The 19,879-nt window shown below is 38.7% G+C and overlaps 1 protein-coding gene across 3 annotated transcripts in view; it reads left to right on the top strand.

Annotated features, from left to right (window-relative positions):
• The window catches only part of ITSN1 (intersectin 1), a 152,995-nt gene that overhangs the window by 45,315 nt on the left and 87,801 nt on the right, over window positions 1-19,879 (top strand). For 2 of the 3 annotated variants that reach the window (XM_054973365.1, XM_054973363.1), the window contains exons 5-14: window positions 4,099-4,259; window positions 4,576-4,755; window positions 5,578-5,671; window positions 7,214-7,314; window positions 10,864-10,927; window positions 11,759-11,896; window positions 13,043-13,158; window positions 13,987-14,249; window positions 17,565-17,714; window positions 17,932-18,072. In XM_054973365.1, the coding sequence (XP_054829340.1) occupies window positions 4,099-4,259; window positions 4,576-4,755; window positions 5,578-5,671; window positions 7,214-7,314; window positions 10,864-10,927; window positions 11,759-11,896; window positions 13,043-13,158; window positions 13,987-14,249; window positions 17,565-17,714; window positions 17,932-18,072 (1,408 nt within the window). The remainder of the gene's footprint in view (window positions 1-4,098; window positions 4,260-4,575; window positions 4,756-5,577; window positions 5,672-7,213; window positions 7,315-10,863; window positions 10,928-11,758; window positions 11,897-13,042; window positions 13,159-13,986; window positions 14,250-17,564; window positions 17,715-17,931; window positions 18,073-19,879) is intronic. The other variant, XM_054973364.1, reaches the window with a different exon arrangement.

Genomic DNA, 19,879 nt, shown 5'->3' with positions numbered 1-19,879 from the left:
TAGCTTTTTTGGAGCCATAAACATAGGAAATAGAAGCATTCAGTGGCCTTTCATCTCCCTGTAGAATTTTGCCAATGGCAAGCCATAATATAATATAAGCACATGAACATTAGGGGTACGTGATGATTTATGAAATATTTTTCCATACTTTTTTTTTTGTGACAAAAAGCAACCTTTCATACATTCATAAGAGGGTCATAAATTCTAGGGAAACATTTGTTTGCAGTAATTTCAGATTTAATTTTAAACTATATTTTAAAACTAGGCAATTTTTACATCATGTTTTTATCCTCCCTGAGACTATACAGATGTGAAGACAAAGCAAGTTAGAAAAGTGATTCTTTTTATAATAAACCAAAAAAAGGCATTAAATGTCAGTTCTCAAAGTATCTCAGGCTAATTGTTGCTGGCTAATGAGGTACAAGGTGTTCCAAAGTCTTTTTTTAAAGAATCTGTTAACTGCAAAGTAATACATGTAGTAAACTGCTGTATGTAATAATAATGAATCTCTCTTAGATATGGGTAATAAACTACTACTTTAAACCCCTGGCTTATTTAGTTAAAACAATTAACAGAGCTGGTATAACTTTGTCAGATCATAGAATCATAGAGTTGGAAGGGGCCATACAGACCATCTAGTCCAACCCCCTACCCAGTGCAGGATCAGCCTAAAGCATCTCTGACAAATATTCATCCAGCCTCTTCTTGAAAACTGCCAGTGGGGGGGAGCTCACCACCTCCCTAGGCGGCTGATTCCACTTTTGAACTACTCTGACCATGAAAAAGTTTTTCCTAATATCCAGCCGGTACCTTTGTGCATGTAATTTAAACCCATTTCTTCGGGTCCTACCCTCTGCTGCCAACTGGAACAGCTCCTTGCCCTCCTCCAAATGACAGCCTTTCAAATATTTAAAGAGAGCAATCAGGTCCCCCCTCAATCTCCTTTTCTCCAAACTAAACATTCCCAAGGCCCTCAGCCTTTCCTCGTAGGTCTCAGTCTCCAGACCCCTGATCATCCTTGTCGCTCTCCTCTGCACCCTCTTGATTTTGTCCACATCCTTTTTGAAGTGAGGCCTCCAGAACTGCACACAATACTCCAGGTGCAGCCTGACCAAGGCAGTATAGAGAGGGGTTATGACCTGCTATTTCGATGCTATGGCCCCTTTGATACAACCCAAGATTGAATTAGCCTTTTTTGCCACCGCATCACACTGACTGCTCATATTTAGTTTACAGTCCACTCTTACCCCAAGATCTCTTCCACATATACTACTGCCCAGAAGTGTATCCCCCATCCAGTATTTGTGCTTCCCATTTTTGTGGCCCAGATGTAATACTGTGCACTTGTCTTTGTTGAATTGCATCCTATTCACAGCTGCCCACTTCTCCAGAGTATTCAGGTCTTGTTGAATTTTAATTCTATCTTCTTGGGTGTTTGCTACTCCTCCCAATTTGGTATCATCAGCAAATTTAATGAGCAGCCCTTCCACTCCTTCATCCAGATCATCGATAACAATATTGAAAAGTACCGGGCCCAAAACCGAGCCCTGCGGCACCCCACTGGACACCTCCCTCCAATCTGATGAAACGCCATTGACCACCACTCTTTGGGTGCGGTCCTCTAACCAGTTCCCTATCCACTGAACTGTCCTATAGTCCAGTCCACAGTCTTCCAGTTTGCCCATCAGAATGTCATGGGGGACCTTATCAAAAGCTTTACTGAAATCCAGATAAATCACGTCAACAGAGTTTCCCCGATCCAGTAAGCTGGTCACTCGGTCAAAGAAGGAAACCAGGTTGGTCTGGCAAGATCTGTTAGGGACAAAACCATGCTGACTTCCCCGGATCACTGAGTGGTCCTTCAGATGCTTACAGATTGATCCCTTTAAAAACTGTTCTAATGTCTTCCCAGCAACAGAAGTCAGACTGACCGGCCTGTAGTTTCCCGGGTCATCCTTCTTCCCTTTCTTAAAGATTGGGATAACATTCGCTCTTCTCCAATCTTGTGGCACATCCTCAGTCCTCCAGAAGGCCTTGAAGATGATGGACAGGGGTTCTGCAAGTTCTCTAGAAAGTTCTTTCAGCTCTCTTGGGTACACCCCATCCAGCCCAGGGGATTTGTATTCATCCAGTGCAGCCAGATGCCTCTCCACAACCTCTCTGTCAATGTCAATTAGGTGGCCTGCCACATTTTCTACTATCTCTAGATGTGCCTGAGTTCTTCAGGGAGAAAACAGAGGCAAAAAAGTCATTAAGCCTGTCTGCTTTTTTCTGTCCTGCATCAGAGTTTCTCCATCTACTCCCAACAGTGGTCCAATTGCCTCTTTTACCTTGCGTTTGCTTCTCACATATCTGTAGAAGTTTTTCTTATTGTAGCGAGCCCTCCTGGCCAGATCCAGCTCGTACTGAGCTTTGGCCTCTCTGATGGCTGATCTGCAGTACCTAGTAACCCTCATATACTCCTCTTTAGAGGTCTGTCCTTCTCTCCATTTCCTGAACATTTCCATTTCCTTTTTCTCCCTTAGCTTATTCTGGAGCTCCCTGTACATCCACATCGGTTTCTTGGAGCCCTTACCATGTTTCTGTCTTGCTGGAATAGTGAGGGCTTGAGCTTGCAAAAGCACGTGTTTGAGAAGGGCCCACCCTTCACTCGCTCCTTTCCCTTCCAGCACATTCCCTCACAGAATGACTTTCATCAAGCCTCTGAGTTCATTGAAGTTGGCCCTATGAAAATCTAACCTATGACTCTGGCTACGAACTTCCTTGCCCCCCCCCCAGCAACTGGAATTCAAGGAGGACATGGTCACTTCCCCCTAAGGTCCCCACCACTTTCATCTCATCTACCAGTTCTTCCCTGTTGGTTAATACCAAGTCTAGTATGGCCGAGCCCCTTGTAGCTTCCTCCACCTTTTGAAAAAGGAAGTTATCAGCCAGGCAGGTCAGGAAATTGTGTGATTCATGACATTTTGCCGAGCCTGTCTCCCAGCACACATCAGGGAAGTTGAAGTCACCCATAATTACAAGGTTCTGATGTCTGGATACTCTACCAATCTGTTCAAAGAGGGCAGCATCTGTTTCTTCTCACTGGTCTAGTGGTCTGTAGCAGACTCCAACAATAATACCCTTTGTCCTTCCTCCCCTTATTTCTACCCATATGCTTTCCACTGAGCTGTCCACCCCATTCTCCATAACTTCTTGACAATTAAGCCCTCTCCTCACATACAACGCCACTCCACCTCCTCTTCTACTCTTCCGGTTTTTCTTGAACAACTCATACCCATCCACTAGCACATTCCAGTCATCCCACCAAATCTCAGTAATTCCTACTATATCATAGCCCTCTGTTTGCAATAGAAGCTCAAGCTCTTCTTTCTTATTACCCATATATAAATCATTTGAGACTGTTTTATCCTCTTTACTGTATAATAGGCTTCCAAAAGATGTCCACGGTATCACATAACAATAAAAATACAAATAGCAGAAAATTGATTAAAATGAGATGCATTAACAAATAACCAATTCCAACAATTTTACTAAAAGCAAATTGAAACAAAAATGCCTTCAATTGGAATCTAAACAACAGTAAAGATGGTTCCAAGTGAATTTCTTGGGGGAGGCAATTCCAAAGTCGTAGTACCACCAAAATATTTCATAATGTTCCTCAAGTTTTCCTTGCTAGTCCCCATATATAATCTAGATATAAAAATAATTGATTTTAAGAAGTAGCTTTTTGGAGCCATAAACATAGGAAATAGAAGCATTCAGTGGCCTTTCATCTCCCTGTAGAATTTTGCATACAGTAAGATTCAGTAACAGAGTTCAGGCTTTGTATGCAGAGGATTCTAGTTTTGCTTCCTGGCATCTCTACTTTAAAAGAATCTCAGGTGGCAGGGTTGGGAATGTCCTGTGCCTTAGACTTTGGAGAGTTGCTGCCAGTTAGAATAGACAATATAAGACTAGATAGAACAATTATTTAACGCCGCTTCATATATTCAGAGTTTCAAATTGGGAATCTCTCTCTCTCCCTTTATCTCTCCCTTGTTTTTGCCTTTAGAAGTGTTTTTGAGGTCATGCGTTAAAATCAATTGTTTTTTGTAGGGCTCTTGCAGATATGAACAATGATGGAAGGATGGATCAGCTGGAGTTTTCTATAGCTATGAAGCTTATCAAACTAAAACTGCAAGGTTATCAGCTCCCCTCTGCGTTGCCTCCTATTATGAAACAGCCTCCCCTTGCCATTTCCAGTGCATCAGGATTTGGTAAGAGCAGACATCCCCTTAGCATTTTAATTTGTTTATACTGTTAGACTTCTTGCATATGACTAAATATTGTTTTCAACTCAGTATAGAGTGAATACTTTTCTCTGAAGCAGATCTTAGTTATCTTTTGTCAGAATTGCTTTGGAAGATGTGGTCTCTTCACCTGATCATTTTTAGGCTGTTCATGGTGGTTTCACCATTTTATTTTCATTTTACCCTGCAGCCAAATGTTAAACAAGGTTATATAATTCTTTGCTTTGTAAACAACTTAAATAAAAACATAGACGATGGTAAATTTGAAAAACTTTCCTTTCAGGAATCGGTGGTCTTCCCAGTATGCCACCTCTTACAGCTGTTGCTCCTGTGCCAATAGCATCCATTCCAGTAGTAGGAATGTCTCCACCTTTAGTATCTTCTGTTCCTACAGCAGCTGTACCCCCCCTTGCCAATGGAGCACCTGCTGTTATCCAGCCACTGCCTGCTTTTAGTCATCCTGGTATGCATGAATCATCAACTCTAGTTTTGCTAATTGATATGTAATTATTTGTGTAACTGAAGATCTAGAATGTAGTATTTGAATGCAAACCTTATAATAAAAGGTAAAGGTAGTCCCCTGTGCAAGCACCAAGTCATTACTGACCCATGGGGGGATGTTGCATCACGACTTTTTCTTGGCAGACTTTTTGTTACGGGGTGGTTTGCCATTGCCTTCCCCAGTCATCTACACTTTACCCCCAGGAAACTGGGTACTCATTTTACCAACCTCGGAAGGATGGAAGGCTGAGTCAACCTTGAGCCAGCTATTTGAACCTGGCTTCTACCAGGATCAATGTCAGGTCATGATTAGAGCTTAGACTACAATACTGCAGCTTACCACTCTGCGTCACGGGGCTCTAAACCTTATAATAATAATGAAGTTCTAAAAGACAGCCAATGGTTGTCTTTTAAAACGGTACATGTATTTATGTATCAAAGAAGCAATTAAATAAAATTATGAACAAAATATAGATCTTTCCTAAATAGCAGGATTATTTTACCTCTTGAATTGATAATGCTGATCACATAGCTGTGTGATAGTTTTATATAGCTTGTTACTGTATTTTAATGAAGAGACATGTTTGCTAATATTAATCAATTTAAGCAAATTTTTAATATGTTTAAAATTAGAAGTTTAAAATAAAAAGGGCACCTGGAATAGCAACTATGATTGCTTAATAGTTCAGTACATATGACCTAGTATTTGGGAATCATTACTTATCATTAACTGGCTGACTGTGCTTAACTTTCATGTGATTAAAATGTATTTTTTGTATTTCAGCCACATTGCCAAAGAGTTCTTCCTTCAGTAGATCTGGTGCAGGATCTCAGTTAAATGCGAAATTACAAAAGGCACAATCTTTTGATGTGGCTGGGTAAGTGTATCTGATTTTCTTTATGCAGTTTGGCCACTTTGTCATAGATGAGCCCAGCAGATACTCAGACACAAATCCATTTGATTTAAGGGAATTGGCTGCTTGCAAATATGCAACTTCAGGAATGTGACCTTGAAATATAATGGTAGAATTCAAAAGAATGAATTCTTAAGTTAGAAGAATGCATTTCTGTCAAAGTTGGAGATGTTTGCATGTAACCATAATTATATACAGACTGAAAAACATTTCATATTGCACATCCCATCCCTTTTTGTGTGGTGGAAAGCTCTACACCATTGCATCACTTAAGCAGTTGTCTTCCACTTCTGTTCTTGGTGGCAGAGCCTCTCTACCCCATTTGTCATATACTCTGTCCTACAAAGACAGAATCTCCATATTTTCCCTCCTGTGCTTGTGTTACTTCTCTACGTACATTTTCCAGAAAAAAAAATCATGCTTTCTGTAGCCAATCAGAGGTTGTACCTTGCTTGTTATATCAAATTAATGAACCATTTTGCTTTCATCAATGATAATGTGCAATCTGAAGTTTGGAGAAAATTTATAATTTAAACAAAAATCTTCATGGCAGCTGACACAAAGGAAAACATTAAAACACTACATCACATATTATTTCTAACACCAACCCAATAAAATGACTAAAACAGAAGCTAATAGGTCATGTATTAAGAGCATAGCAAATAAAATATGTTCACTGAAGCTTTAAAAAAATAAAGAATGCACCAAATAAGAAGGGTATTTGAAAAGTTGGATTCTGTCACTGAAATGACACTGAAGTGGACAATCCTTTGCAAGTGTAGGTAACTGAACTGTGAGATGAGCTTAATAAATGAGCAGGTAAATATGGGAGCAAGGAAAGATATACTGAGAGTCTCTCCAAAGGATAAAATGGAAAGGAGGAAGAATAGCAATTTACTGTGCAAATTGTGGTGTGCACAAAGTTTGATAAATACAAACTTGATTCCTTTGGACCAGTGTCGAGTGGGGTGCCAAGTTCAGATAAGCCTAATGATGTGTGAGCTGCTTCAGGCATTCTGACAGCTGCTAACTTCGTAGACTAGTTTTCACTTTGGATTCAGGCTTGAACATCGCAGAGACTGCCATAGTAGCCATGATAAACAGTTCTAGTCTGGAGATAGACAAAGGAAATTGATTGTCCCAGACTTCTTGTTGAGTAAGTCTTTTGGGGCAATAGGTTTTATGTGGGAGTCATGATTTGGCTCTAGCTCCAGCTCCTCACCTCTCCTGAGTCGTATTCAGAGGGTAATATTGGGAGAGCTACTCCTTGGCCTTATTTAATATGTCTTGTAATATACGCTCTCAACTCTAGAACTTGGTACTATCCAATAAAACTTGGATATACTCTGACAAATGCATTTAAATATTATTCAGTTGTAAATTTTATAGAAACTGTTAGAATTTTTAAAAACCATAACTATGTGATTCTTGGAGCTGTTCTTTACTCAGTTGTGTGTTTTGGTTATGAGAAAAATATAATTGCCTGGGTTTTTTATATAATTCCAGTACATCTCCTGCAGCAGAATGGGCAGTTCCACAGTCATCAAGATTAAAATATCGGCAGCTATTCAATAGCCATGACAAAACAATGAGTGGACACTTGACAGGTATTAGAAAACACTTTTGAAAATAATTACTTTTAAAGCTGTTCACTTGGAACTAAATACAGTAGAGATTGTTTTAATGTAATGGTTAAGAGGATGAAATGTGTGGTTTGAAGTTTTCAGCTTTGTCATCTACTTACTTGGCTTCCTTAAGTAAGCTACTGATTTCTTAGCACATATACTCTCCCTGGTAATATATACATAATGAAACTGACCTCCATTTGCAAGTTTGTTTTGGGAATTACTGAGAATGATTAAAAAGCGCTTTATATAAATGCAAGGATTTGACCAGAATAGCTGCCTGGGCAAGATAATATATCAGGAGTAACTAACTTTGCTTCCAGTCCTCTCATTGTGACTGCTAGGATGAAGACAGCCTTGAGCCTGTACCACTTAAACACTGTAGTATATAGATTAGTTCAGTATGAAGAAAATGCAGCAACACGGAATAGCCATTACCACCCCCACCCTGAAAGATTATACTGTTTATGATGCAAGATTGCTGATTTGAGGACATCATACCAGTACAAAAAGGTCATAAAACAATTAATCTGTGTGAAAGCAATCATGGTGACTGACCTCCCTTTTCATTCATCTCTGCTATTATTACTAGAACAGTCTAATACTCATGAGGCAATCTTTATTCCAATGTAAAGAGTATAGTTTTTTAAAAAATAAACAGGATACCTTAGTGTGTTGAGAGCCTCTTCCCAGAAAAGACTTGGCAAAGTTCCAGATTCCCACTGATTACCTGAAGGTGATGGATAGAACTTGTACAAGTTGTTCAGCTCTCGTTTTCTTTGTCCTCACGTTACCTTTAAGGAGAAAATTTTTATTCCCCTTAACCACCATGACAGTTAAGAGTCTGTCAGTAGATCACAGTTGATAGTATACTTTGATTCAGTAATTGTTCAGAAAAGTAGTTGGCTTAATATGGTCACTGCCTGTGATAGAAAACTGATTCACATCTGTTCTGTTTATGGATCATTCAGACCCAGTTACTGTGATGGATGTTGACAGGATCCTGGGATCTGTGGTTACCACTTACGCCCTGGATTCTTGTCCATCCTAGTTGCTGAAACCATGTAAGAAAGGACCACTTTATAAAACACAAGCCAATTCTCTTGTATGCTCTGTTAGCCATTGTAAATTTACAATGTGATCTCTAGTGCTTCTTCTTTTTCTGAATCAAGCTTCAACATCTGGCATTTTTCATTCCATATCTGATAAGATTCTTAGTTGAAGAATTTTGAGCATCACTTTTTTTGTATGGGAAATAATATGATGGTCTGATAAGTTGCTGCGCTCTTTGGCATACCCTTTTTGGAATTGGAATGTAGTGTGAGGTTCTGCCAGGTAGATTCAGTAACTTCTCTGCATGAATTCAGAACTGCATGAGTTAAAGCTTTATTGATAACCTACTAGTTTAGCAATCCATTACAGGTTCATTGCTAGGAATGAAGTTCTGCACCAAGCCCCCAAGTCTATATTGATTTCTAAGTACAGCCCAGTGCCCACCGCCACACCCTTAGTTGCCAGCCTAGTCTAGGTTCCCACTTTCCATCCCCCAACAGATACGGTTTGTAAGCAAAAGCAAAGCAACTAAGGATGAGAGCAAAGAGGATGTTTTAGAAAGTTCAGGAGTTCCAAGGTTATGCATCCATGACAACGATTCTTCTTCTCAGGAATCAGGCAGATAAGCTCAGGAGGGGCCCCCTCTGTACGTTTTCACAGGACAGAGACAGAGGAGACAGCCACAGCTGTCTCTAACTTAAGAGCACAATGTCCATTAGAGTCCAGTCCTTGGCCCAGGCTCTCACCAGGCGGTCGGGGTTGTCAAACCCCTAAAGTATGGCAGGGGATGCCAAGACCCTGACATGTAGATTGTTTCCAGTCTATGGGCCACTGTTTTGTTTTCAATATTTGTTGACATGTTCTTGTTAAGATTTTGATGGACTCCATTTCTGTAGCTTGAAGTAACTCTATTGGTACACCATCTACTCTTGGTGGTTTCTTTCTCCCAATTTCTTTGAGTGCAGTTTTCACTTCACTTTCTAAGGTTTCAGGTTCTTCTTTGCATATTCTTCCTTGACACTGTTTCTGGTTTCAACCCATAGTTCTTCCAGCTTATGATCAATTAAACTTAGTTATGAAATTTGTTCTTTACATTCTTCAGGAATCTTATTTAGATTATATTTTGGCACAATGATTCTTTTCAGCTTTATTCTAATTTTTTATATTCATGATCGGTACCACAGTCAGCTCTTAGTCTTGTTTAGCAGAGAGAATAGAGCCTTTCCATCTTCTGGTTCCGATTATGTAATCTGTTTGGTTCCTGTATTGGCCATCTGGTGATTTCCATGTATACAGTCATTTATTGGGTTGTCTGAAGTATGTGTTTGCAATAAACAAGTAGTTGGCTTCACAGAATTCTATGAGTCACTCGCCTGCTTCATTTTATAATCCTAGTCCAAATTTTTCAATGATGTTTGATGCTGCTTTGTCTCCTACTTTTGTATTCCATTCACCTTTGACTATCAGCATATCTTATTTAGGTATATGATCAATTTCTTCTTTGATGCTTGCGTAAAAGCTTTCAGTTTCTTACTCTTCAGCATCTGTAGTTGGGGCATAAACTTGAATGAAGGTTACCTTGAAGTCTGAAGTCCATGAAATCTCATATTAATTGGTCAGACTCTGCATTATAGCTTGTACTACATCTTGCATCACTATAAGAGCAACACTGTTTTTTCTGAGTTTTTCATTTCTGGAGTAAAAACCCCTTACCACGTTAAGGTATGTATCCAAGAGGGGTTTAAAGGAGTCAAGCTGCACTATAAAAATGATTCAGGATGATGTTTCAATAGAGGGCATGTGACTATGGACTATGCTACTAATACATAATATCATTTGCTGTGTGCTTTTATCTTCCTCACTGCATTTATATTTCTACTTACGTAATACCATATATTGAATTATTTAACATGGTATGTTTAATATTTATGTCTTGCTCCAGATTTCTGCAGTCCTAGTCCTATTACATTGTTTATTACATATCTCCTTATCCTATTGATTGTACTGTCATATAATGTAATCCACTTTGAGTCTCCATGAGAAAAACAGACTACAAAAAATATAAACAATATAATAATATAAATAATGTGCTGTGGTATAGTAGATAAGTGATTGGGTTGTGAATCAGCATATGCTGGTTCGAATCCCACAACTGCCATGAGCTCAGTAGGTACTCCTCTCAGTCCCACTGATTTTGTTCACCTCTCTGTATACTGTATATATTGGCACTCAATCATAGATTGACAGCATGTCCATAACTAAAGGTTGAGACCATTCAGAAAAATGGATACAGGTAGAAAATGTGGTAATTGTTCTATGATCTTCTGTCAAAACTTGAGTGCCTCTAGAGAACTGATTTCCTAGTAGTACTGTTTGTTGAAAATAAGGCCTTATCCCATGTGGTTATTTTGAAAATTGTATACTCAAAACTACATGCATGTGGTTATGTTGCATGTCTCAATGCTTTCAATTCATTAGGTCCACAAGCAAGAACTATCCTTATGCAGTCAAGCTTACCGCAAACCCAGTTGGCTACAATATGGTAAATATTTCTTATAAAACATAATTGAACCTACATTTCTCCTCTCTATACTTCCAGTCATTTTTAATTCACCGTTAATTTTTTCATTTGTCTTTCCCCTCCACAAAAGTGCAGTTACGCACTCCAAAGTGTCCCCTGTGGAGTTGTAACTATCCAACAAACCACTAACCAAAGTGGCTGGTGGATGTGAATTCTTTTGAGGCTTCTCTTCCCTCCAGCAATCCTTTTTGATGCCTGGATGTATGGGACCTGCATGCAGCCCCCCTCCATTGTTTGCAAATAGAGCCAAGTGTGTGGAACTAGGAAGAAAGGGGCAATTTTTACCCAGTTCTTCTTTTTAGCCCCTGACCAATGTAGCTTTTTGTCCATGTGGGTCCCATGACTCTCCAGGAAGGGGAAACTACACGTGCTGCTTGGAGCTTCTTAGAGATAGGGCACGCTAAAACCATGTAATAAAAATACATGCATAATAAAGATTGTCAGGCAGGGAAGAAGAAAAATGGATTTCCTTCAAGAGGCAAGGTTTAGCCCCCAACTCAAGTGCACTTTTCTGTCATGTAAGTGAATAGCATATCTACTGGCAGTATATTGCCCTAAGAAAAGGGCTCACAGTATAAATGGATATGGGAAGGGGGAAAATAAGATAATGTAAAGCAGCTTAAAAATACTGATCGCAACCCAAAAAAACCCCATCTCTCTCATAGAGAACAATTCTTCTGAACATGAGGGTGGGGACATCAAAAGGGGCCACTCCCAGTTGTAAGTAATGTCTTCTCCTGGCTTTGATGAGGGGGGGGGGGGAAAGCCAATAAATACATTTTCTTTCAATAGGAATCTTTCAGACATTGACCAGGATGGAAAATTAACAGCAGAAGAATTTATTTTGGCTATGCACTTAATCGATATGGCTATGTCAGGCCAGCCGTTGCCACCTGTGTTGTCTCCAGAATATATTCCTCCCTCATTTAGGTAAAATTATTGCAACACTGCTTTTAATTCTGACTGCATGATTAGTGGTAAGCTAGAAGAGTGAATATATATATTTTTGTTCATTTCTGAGGAATTCAATAAAAGGATTTAATATTATAATGGGGGTGTATCACATACAAAGTATGGTGTATTGTGGTTTTTCTTAAGTTACAGTTGCTACAGACGATCTGCAATCTTCTATTCTTTCTGAAATCTTCTATTCTTTCTGAAAGAATAGAATAGAAGAATAGAACTATCCGCCCTGAGCCTGCTTGCGGGGAGGGCGGAATATAAATACGATGAAATAAAATAAAAAATAATAGTTGAATTACATTTTTCATGAGATCAATAATGTACAGCTTTGCTTGTGGCAGACTGCATTTCTGTTAGTTCATGTCCAACTGATTATCATTATTCATGATTGCAAACTGCGATTTGCTGTGGCTTGACAAATGCTTTTAAAGTTGTTGAGTAGTAGAGCACTGAAATGCAATCTCATAATGAATGTTTCAGATGACCAGTTGGCCTCAAGGACAGAGTTACTGAAAAACAAGCAGCCATCCACATTTTATTTTGAGTTGTTCATTTATGAACTCTGCTTTTCAGTTTTACTATACACATGGCAAGTTCACTACAGTAAAAGTGTCTCCTGTAATCTGTCGTAAACACTTCATGTGACTTTTATCAGTTGCTGCATAGCTTGCGTGTATGGATGAACTTTCTAAAGACTGAATGTTTTTTATCTTGAATGATTTACATTTAAGTGGATTCAGTTTACATATTCATGTGTTAATCATTGGCTAATAAATCAGTGTGTTTCTGAGGCAGAGCTGCATCACAACATAACATTCTTGAAACTTAATTTTTATATTTATGTATTTAGAAAATTTTGATGCCACTGCATCAGAGACCTGCTCAAGAGAGCTTACAATTAAAATAATAAGTAATCAATATAAAAACAACAAGCCAATAAAACAAGCCATTAAAACAAGTTCAGGGACAGCATAAATAGTATAAAACTATCCATTAGGAAATTAGTAATCTGCATTATACTTTAAGTAGCTAATTGGCAACAGTTTATTACAGTAAGATTATATACATACATACCCATATTTTAAGCAACTTATGATCTGTTTTTACTGGCAGAAGAGTTCGTTCTGGAAGTGGTGTATCTGTCACAAGCTCAGTGTCTTTAGACCAAAGGTTACCAGAAGAGCCAGTATTAGAAGAAGAACAGCAACAGCTGGAAAAGAAATTGCCTGGTGAGTGTTTAAATGAAAAAGGTCTGTAGCTTTTTGGCATGTGGGGTGAGTGGGGGCAGGAATGGAGCCATATGGCAGAAGGACTTGTGGTTGTGTGTTGTAAGATTTTTGTGAATTGCATGTGCCCTGAGTATACGTGGGGAAACATTGATGTAGAATCACTGTTAATTTGATCACTCATCTTGATCTAAGCAGGTTAGGTGGGAGGAGCCTACATCACAGTTTTTCTCCACACTAGTGCCACTACTTTTGTATCTGAAACAAAGCTGGTGTGAGAAGAAACTTCCCACATGACTGGTCCTTCTGACATTATCTCTGTGGCATGGAAGCTGTTGCCTTTTGCAGGATTCTGGAGAAGTGGCATAAAAATTTCCTGAATAAAGAAATATATTTTTGAGTCCTTTTCACACTGCAAAAGAAATGTCTGAAAGATTCCTATAACTAGTTGAGTCCTTTATAGTCATTTATTTACTGGGACTTGTTCTATTCTTAGTATTTCAGTAGTTCTACTGTGAATGCATGATAGGAACTTGTCTCATGAAACAATCCCTGTTTGTCCACTATGAGCTGCTGTAGTAATCACCAGAATAATATGCAGAGGGCATATCTGAAAATATGGTGGTGAACTCGTCCCCAGGATCTGTAATCATCCATTCCTGTCTCCTTACTTACTTAACAGTAGTCACCACGAGGGCACACTATGGACAAATTTTACATAAATTATGAAACTCTAAGTATCTCTGATAGTGAAACATTGTTTGTCCCTAAAAATTCTGAAATAAAGCACATTCCAGTTATATTATATATAATTTTCTATTTTCTTTTAAGTTACATTTGAAGATAAAAAACGTGAGAACTTTGAACGGGGCAATCTGGAGCTTGAAAAGCGGAGGCAAGCCCTTTTGGAACAGCAAAGAAAAGAGCAAGAGCGCCTTGCACAGTTAGAAAGGGCAGAGCAGGAAAGGAAAGAACGTGAGCGACAGGAACAGGAGCGAAAAAGACAGCTGGAGTTAGAAAAACAGCTAGAAAAACAACGTGAGTTGGAACGTCAAAGGGAAGAAGAAAGGAGGAAAGAAATAGAAAGGCGTGAGGTAAATGGACAGTTTCAGAAGAAATACCTACTTGTCTAAAAACAAATTTTGAAAAAGGTATATTAATGTGCTTATTTTTAATGCATAAGGGGAAATCTGTTCCTTAATAAATTGTGATGGAAAGAAATTATATGTGCAAGGCTTTCTGAAAGGTGTAAAAAAATACCCTTTTTTAAACTTGAAATCTCAAGTAAATTCATGTGAGATTTTGCTCTACATAGAACTAAGTCCTTTTGTATTCATATGTTACTGTGACAGCTACATTTGAATTATGCTGGCTCCCAGTTTATTTTGTGGATGCAATTCATAGTGCCATTATTGACATTTACAGATCTGTGTGGCTTGTGAACAGGTTACCTTAAAAAAGTGGCCTCCTGTACAATCCCCTGAGTTTTAAAAAGGTATTCAGGACACTCTGCTTTCAGGATTAGTGCAGGAAATTGCTTCTTTGCTGTTTACTTATTCTCCAGAGGTGCCCTCTAGGGTTGCTGTTAGTTGAGTAGGATTCTAAAATGTGGCTTTTTAGGTTGGTTTCACCTTATAAATATAGTGCCTGGTACTTTTGGATATTAAGATTTTTATTGTGATTTAGCTGCAAGGTACTTTGAGAGTAGGAGAGTGCAGCAAAAAAATTGCGGGAAATCTGAATTTTTTTGCTGAATCTGAATTGATTATCTAATTCGGTTTGGCTATCTCTGAAAATTCAGTAATATTCAGCCATTATTTCCTATGGGAAAATCTCTCTGGAGGCTATCTGGTATGTGTGTGTGGGGGGGCACTTGTCAACCACATTTCACCAGATTTGAAGGGAATTTATTCCTGACTGTCCTCTAAAGATCCCCCAAGTTTTATGAAGATTAGACCCCGGAGAGCCAATTTTATGGGCCAAAGAAGGTGCCTCCAGCCACTCTCCATTATTCCCTATGGTGAAAAATATCTGAGGGCTATCTATGAAGTTGGGGTGGCATTTTTCATGCAAACTCCACTAAATTTTCAGAGGACCTGTCTGTCTGTCTAGACCTTGAAAACCCCAGCTACCGTTCCCAAGCACTGAACCATCAGCCTTGTGGGGAATCTAGTTCTTAAGTTTGCAACCTTTCAGCCCCCAGGTTTGTTTCTGGGAGTACAGGCACACATTCAGTCAGTAACTCTTGACACCAGAAGTAAAATATATTGTGTTTATTAGATTCAGATTAGGAAGAGTATATGTAGGGCAGGAACCACTCTAATAAGCACAGAGCAATAGGCATTGAAAATAATAATTCTCTGAAGTAGCTTCCAGGCGTTGCTCATACTCACAAACAGAAAGGACAAACCATGCCAGGCAGCTTTGATCATCATGGTATCTGGCATGGAGCAAAACCTCTCTCACATGCTGGTAGAATGATTCTGGCTAGAGAGGATCAGATTAAATTCACAATGCTGTAAGGAGCCATCTCTTCAAGAGCTATCAGCGAACCAGGGCACACTTAGATAATAGCGTTGCTAGCATGAGAAACTAGGGAGGGTAGCCAGAGCTGATACTCCCTTCCATGCAAGGACATCTTCCCTTGGGAACAACAGGCTGCAGGTGCAGTTAATTAAGAAGCCAGTTCATTCCTTTCTCAGAGGCCAGGCCAAAACTGGGCCTGTGGAAACACAGTCCTGAACCAAAGTTACTTGGGCAAGCCAGCCATGCAGCTTATAAGGCTGGTCTAAACACTGCCATCTAATTACACCCCCAAGTTTCAGGAAGATTGGACACCAGAGTCCAATTCTATAGGCCCCTGAAGAAGGCACCCTCAGCCACTCTATTGTTTCCTATGGGAATCCCCCCAGAACTAACAGAAGCAAACTGAAGCAAGGGAATGCCTTGTCTTTGTGGCTGGGTACTGCTTGGTTAGGTTCTATAGTGTTGCCCTACAGCAGTGCCTGGCTGCTGTGAATGACACTAGTTCTGTTGGGCTAAGCTGCAACAGTGTCCCTTGGTTTGGATAGAATGGGTGTAATTCTGTATGAAGTTGGGCCCTTTGCTTCACTTTGGTTGTGGGGGGATTCCATTCCCTTGCTTCAGTTTGCTTCTGTTAGGCTTTCTCTGGGATGAGCTCAGCTTGCATTTGGAAGTGTGTTTCTGCAATAGGAGTCAGCTTTGACTTTTTTGCCCATTGGAAACAATGGAGTGGCTGCACTTTGTTCAGGGTCTGTAGAATTGACCCCCAGGGTCCAATCTTCCTGAATCCTGGGAGGCATTTAGAGAACAGTTAGGAGTAGGTCCCCTGCAAGGTTGGTGGAGTTTGCTTGAAAAATGTCACCCCCAGCCTTCCTGATAGTCCCCGGCTATTTTTCCATATAGGGAATAATGGAGAGTGGCTAAGGGCACCACATTTGGGGGCCTATAAAATTGGCCCCCAGGTTCCAGTCTTCATGAAGTGCGAGGGGTCTTTACAGAACAGTCAGGAGCATGTTCCCTACAAATTTGGTAGTTTGAAAAATGACCCTCGCCCCCACCCAGATTGATTTTCCCATAGGAAACAATGGCTGAATTTTACTGAATTAATTTGTTAAACATTCAAAATACCATTTTTTATTAGAAATACCTGGATTTCACCGAAGATTTATATGATCTGAAGAGAAACCAGAGTGATTTTACCAAATCAGCCAGAATTCAGTATTTTAATCCAAATTCTGAATCGAACTGCACACCCCTATTTGAGAGTCTCTTCAAATTATACATTTTAAAATAAATCAGTAAGAGTAGCTTGCTTCTTAAGTTGACTGCTCTTTATCTGATCTTACTTCTTTATTTCAAAGATGTAAATATATGAGTTTAGAAATAATTTATTAGATAAAAGTTAATAAAGCATAGCAGCCTGCTAACACATGAAATTGCCCAAATCTTTGTTTGCCAGGCTGCATCTCTGTAGCCTCCTCTTTTCGTTCTTTATTTTGCAGCCCCTTTCCACTTTTATACCATTGGTTCTAGAACATTAATAACCTCAAAGCCATAAGATTGTGCACATAATTTTGGTTTGGGATCTCCTTTAACCTAGATATCATACCTACATTCTCTAGTATATGCTGTAATTCAGTGTAACGATGATGGTGTGTTAACCACAGGACCTTCCAGTTTAGACATTACTTTATGTACATGATGAAGACGCAGACAGGTGCTCTCACAGTTGTTGAACATAGAGGCATAGCAAAGAAGGTGTATCAGAACAGGTTGTACAAATAAACTGTTAACATAAATCCAGTTCATACAAAATACTAGTTTTGTGTTTGACTCATTTATAAGGAGACACACAATGAATTACTTTCATATGCACTCTGCTGTAGGCTGCAAAAAGGGAACTTGAGAGGCAAAGACAGCTTGAGTGGGAACGCAATCGGCGGCAAGAGCTTCTGAATCAAAGGAACAAAGAACAAGAGGATATAGTTGTTCTAAAAGCTAAGAAAAAAACTTTAGAATTTGAATTGGAAGCTCTGGTAAGTAAAAATGCTTGATGCTCCGTTTACCTTTAATTAAATACTGATGATTTGAATTTGCCATAGAATGAGTTCATGACACAATGGAATAGTTTCCATAATTATTTTTTCCTTTCAATTTACAGGACACTCTAAGGCTAGACTAAGAATATTTGCAGTCATATTGCATTCTAATTAAAACTTGAGTAAACCAATATAATTTTTTTTCTTGTTGAAGAATGATAAAAAGCATCAGCTGGAAGGTAAACTTCAGGATATCAGATGCCGATTGTCTACCCAAAGACAAGAAATTGAGAGCACAAATAAATCTAGAGAGCTAAGAATAGCAGAAATTACACATTTGCAACAGCAGTTACAAGTAAGTGTGTGGTGGTTTTAAAATATTTAGTTATTACATCCAGTCTATTCTAAAGTTAACACCACAAAATAGAACCGAGTGGACAGTGATCTGAACTGGTAATTATTAGAAACCTTAACGTAACATACTACTTTGTAAACCTCTTGGATCCCATGTTGAGAGCCATGCAGAATTGAAATATTTTTAATAAATAACATTAATAAAAACAATAACTGCATGGCAAAAATTATACTCATCCAGAGTGACAGTTTTTATCATGTATGTAGTGATTCAGTGGGCTTAGACTCTTTTTAGGATTACACTGTTAAAGCTTGAATGTCTCCTTAAAGTCAATTTTAAAGGATTCCATAATTGTATTTTTTTAAATAACAGAAAATTAGAATAGTAATTTTCAGGATATTAAACAATAGCTCAGTTTGTCTTTCTGGAATTTAGATCTGTTTTGAAGTTAGCAAATATTTATTTTGAGACCTTTCCCCTTCCCAAATCAAGCTAGCCTTTTGTGCTTTTGGAGCATGTGGAATAACATGTTTATTTTAAAAGCTCAAGGCTCTGTCCAACCAAGCTAAACTCTTTTAGTCATTGATTTCAGTGATGGATTTAAGTCCATGTTGCATTGTTTCTGTTGAAATAAATTGGACTGAAAATTGTTACGTTGTAGGAAGCTGAGGTTGTTGAACACTTTGCTGAGTCTTGCTTAACTATATTTCCTGTTTAAGAGGTATAAGGCTAGCACTGTGGGGCAAAGTACACTGAACATTGCAATGACACCAAGTGAAATCCAGTGGAAAGAGTTCACAGAAGGAACTGGCAGAGCTAACCTTTCCCCAGCTTCCTTTCCCTAATAACCTGCTGTTTGTCCCCAAACCTTCTTGTTTTATCCCTGATTTATTTAGCAGTCAATTCCCAAGTGTTGAAATTTATTTGGTTATGATTCTTCATGTAGAAGAATCTTGCATTTTTACTGTGTTGGGAGTTGGTTTATTTTGTTCAGCATGTCTCTTAAATAATCAGGATTTTCAAGCAATTATACTTTCTTTTTTTTAAATATATTTTTTATTTTCTAAACAATACAAGGGATAGATTAAAAAAATGGAACAGAAATACAAATTATACTAAAGGAAGATTAAGGTACCCATTACAAAGTTTGTCTAGAATACAATAACCATATTTTGTTTAGATATCATATTTGGATTTACAACAACTGGAAATGTTTCCTCTCTATTATATTTCACTTTAAAATCAAATATTGAAAATATAATATTGTATTGCACAGTATTTAACAAGCGAGTATACTTTAGTCTTCAATGATGTCACAACACTCCCCTGTAATTTTTTTTGTTCATGCTTATATCAATAGATTGATATCAATAGATTGATATAAGGACTAAATTATTTTAAGGTTGAAAATGGGGAAGTCTTTGCATGGGGAAGCCTAAAAAGGGAGCAGCTCCACCACCCATACCTAACCCCCACCCCTGCCCAAACCAAAGAACCCTCCTGGGATGATGTAAAACCAAGAAGGGGAGGCTGGCCACAGTGCAGGGAGGATAAACTGATCTCTGTTGCAGTAGAGCCGAGAGCAGCAGTACCTATGTGCTTTTCAAGCTGCAGTGTTTGTTCCAACAACAGGTGGCTACTTCCCTCTCCCTTGGACCACTGAGGCTTTTGCTTATATTTTTTAAACTGTCAATTTCATGTTGAGAGTGACCTAACATTGTAATAAAAGGTACAGTAAGTTCTCTGAATTCCCAGCTTTTATTTTTTAAAGAAAGGTAAGTCTCTAGCACCTTTGTGGAGATATAAG

The sequence above is a fragment of the Eublepharis macularius genome, chromosome 3, assembly GCF_028583425.1.
Source record: "Eublepharis macularius isolate TG4126 chromosome 3, MPM_Emac_v1.0, whole genome shotgun sequence".
Lineage (NCBI taxonomy): Eukaryota > Metazoa > Chordata > Lepidosauria > Squamata > Eublepharidae > Eublepharis > Eublepharis macularius.
Note: the sequence above shows the minus strand (reverse complement) of the source record. Positions and strands in the feature narration are given on the sequence as shown.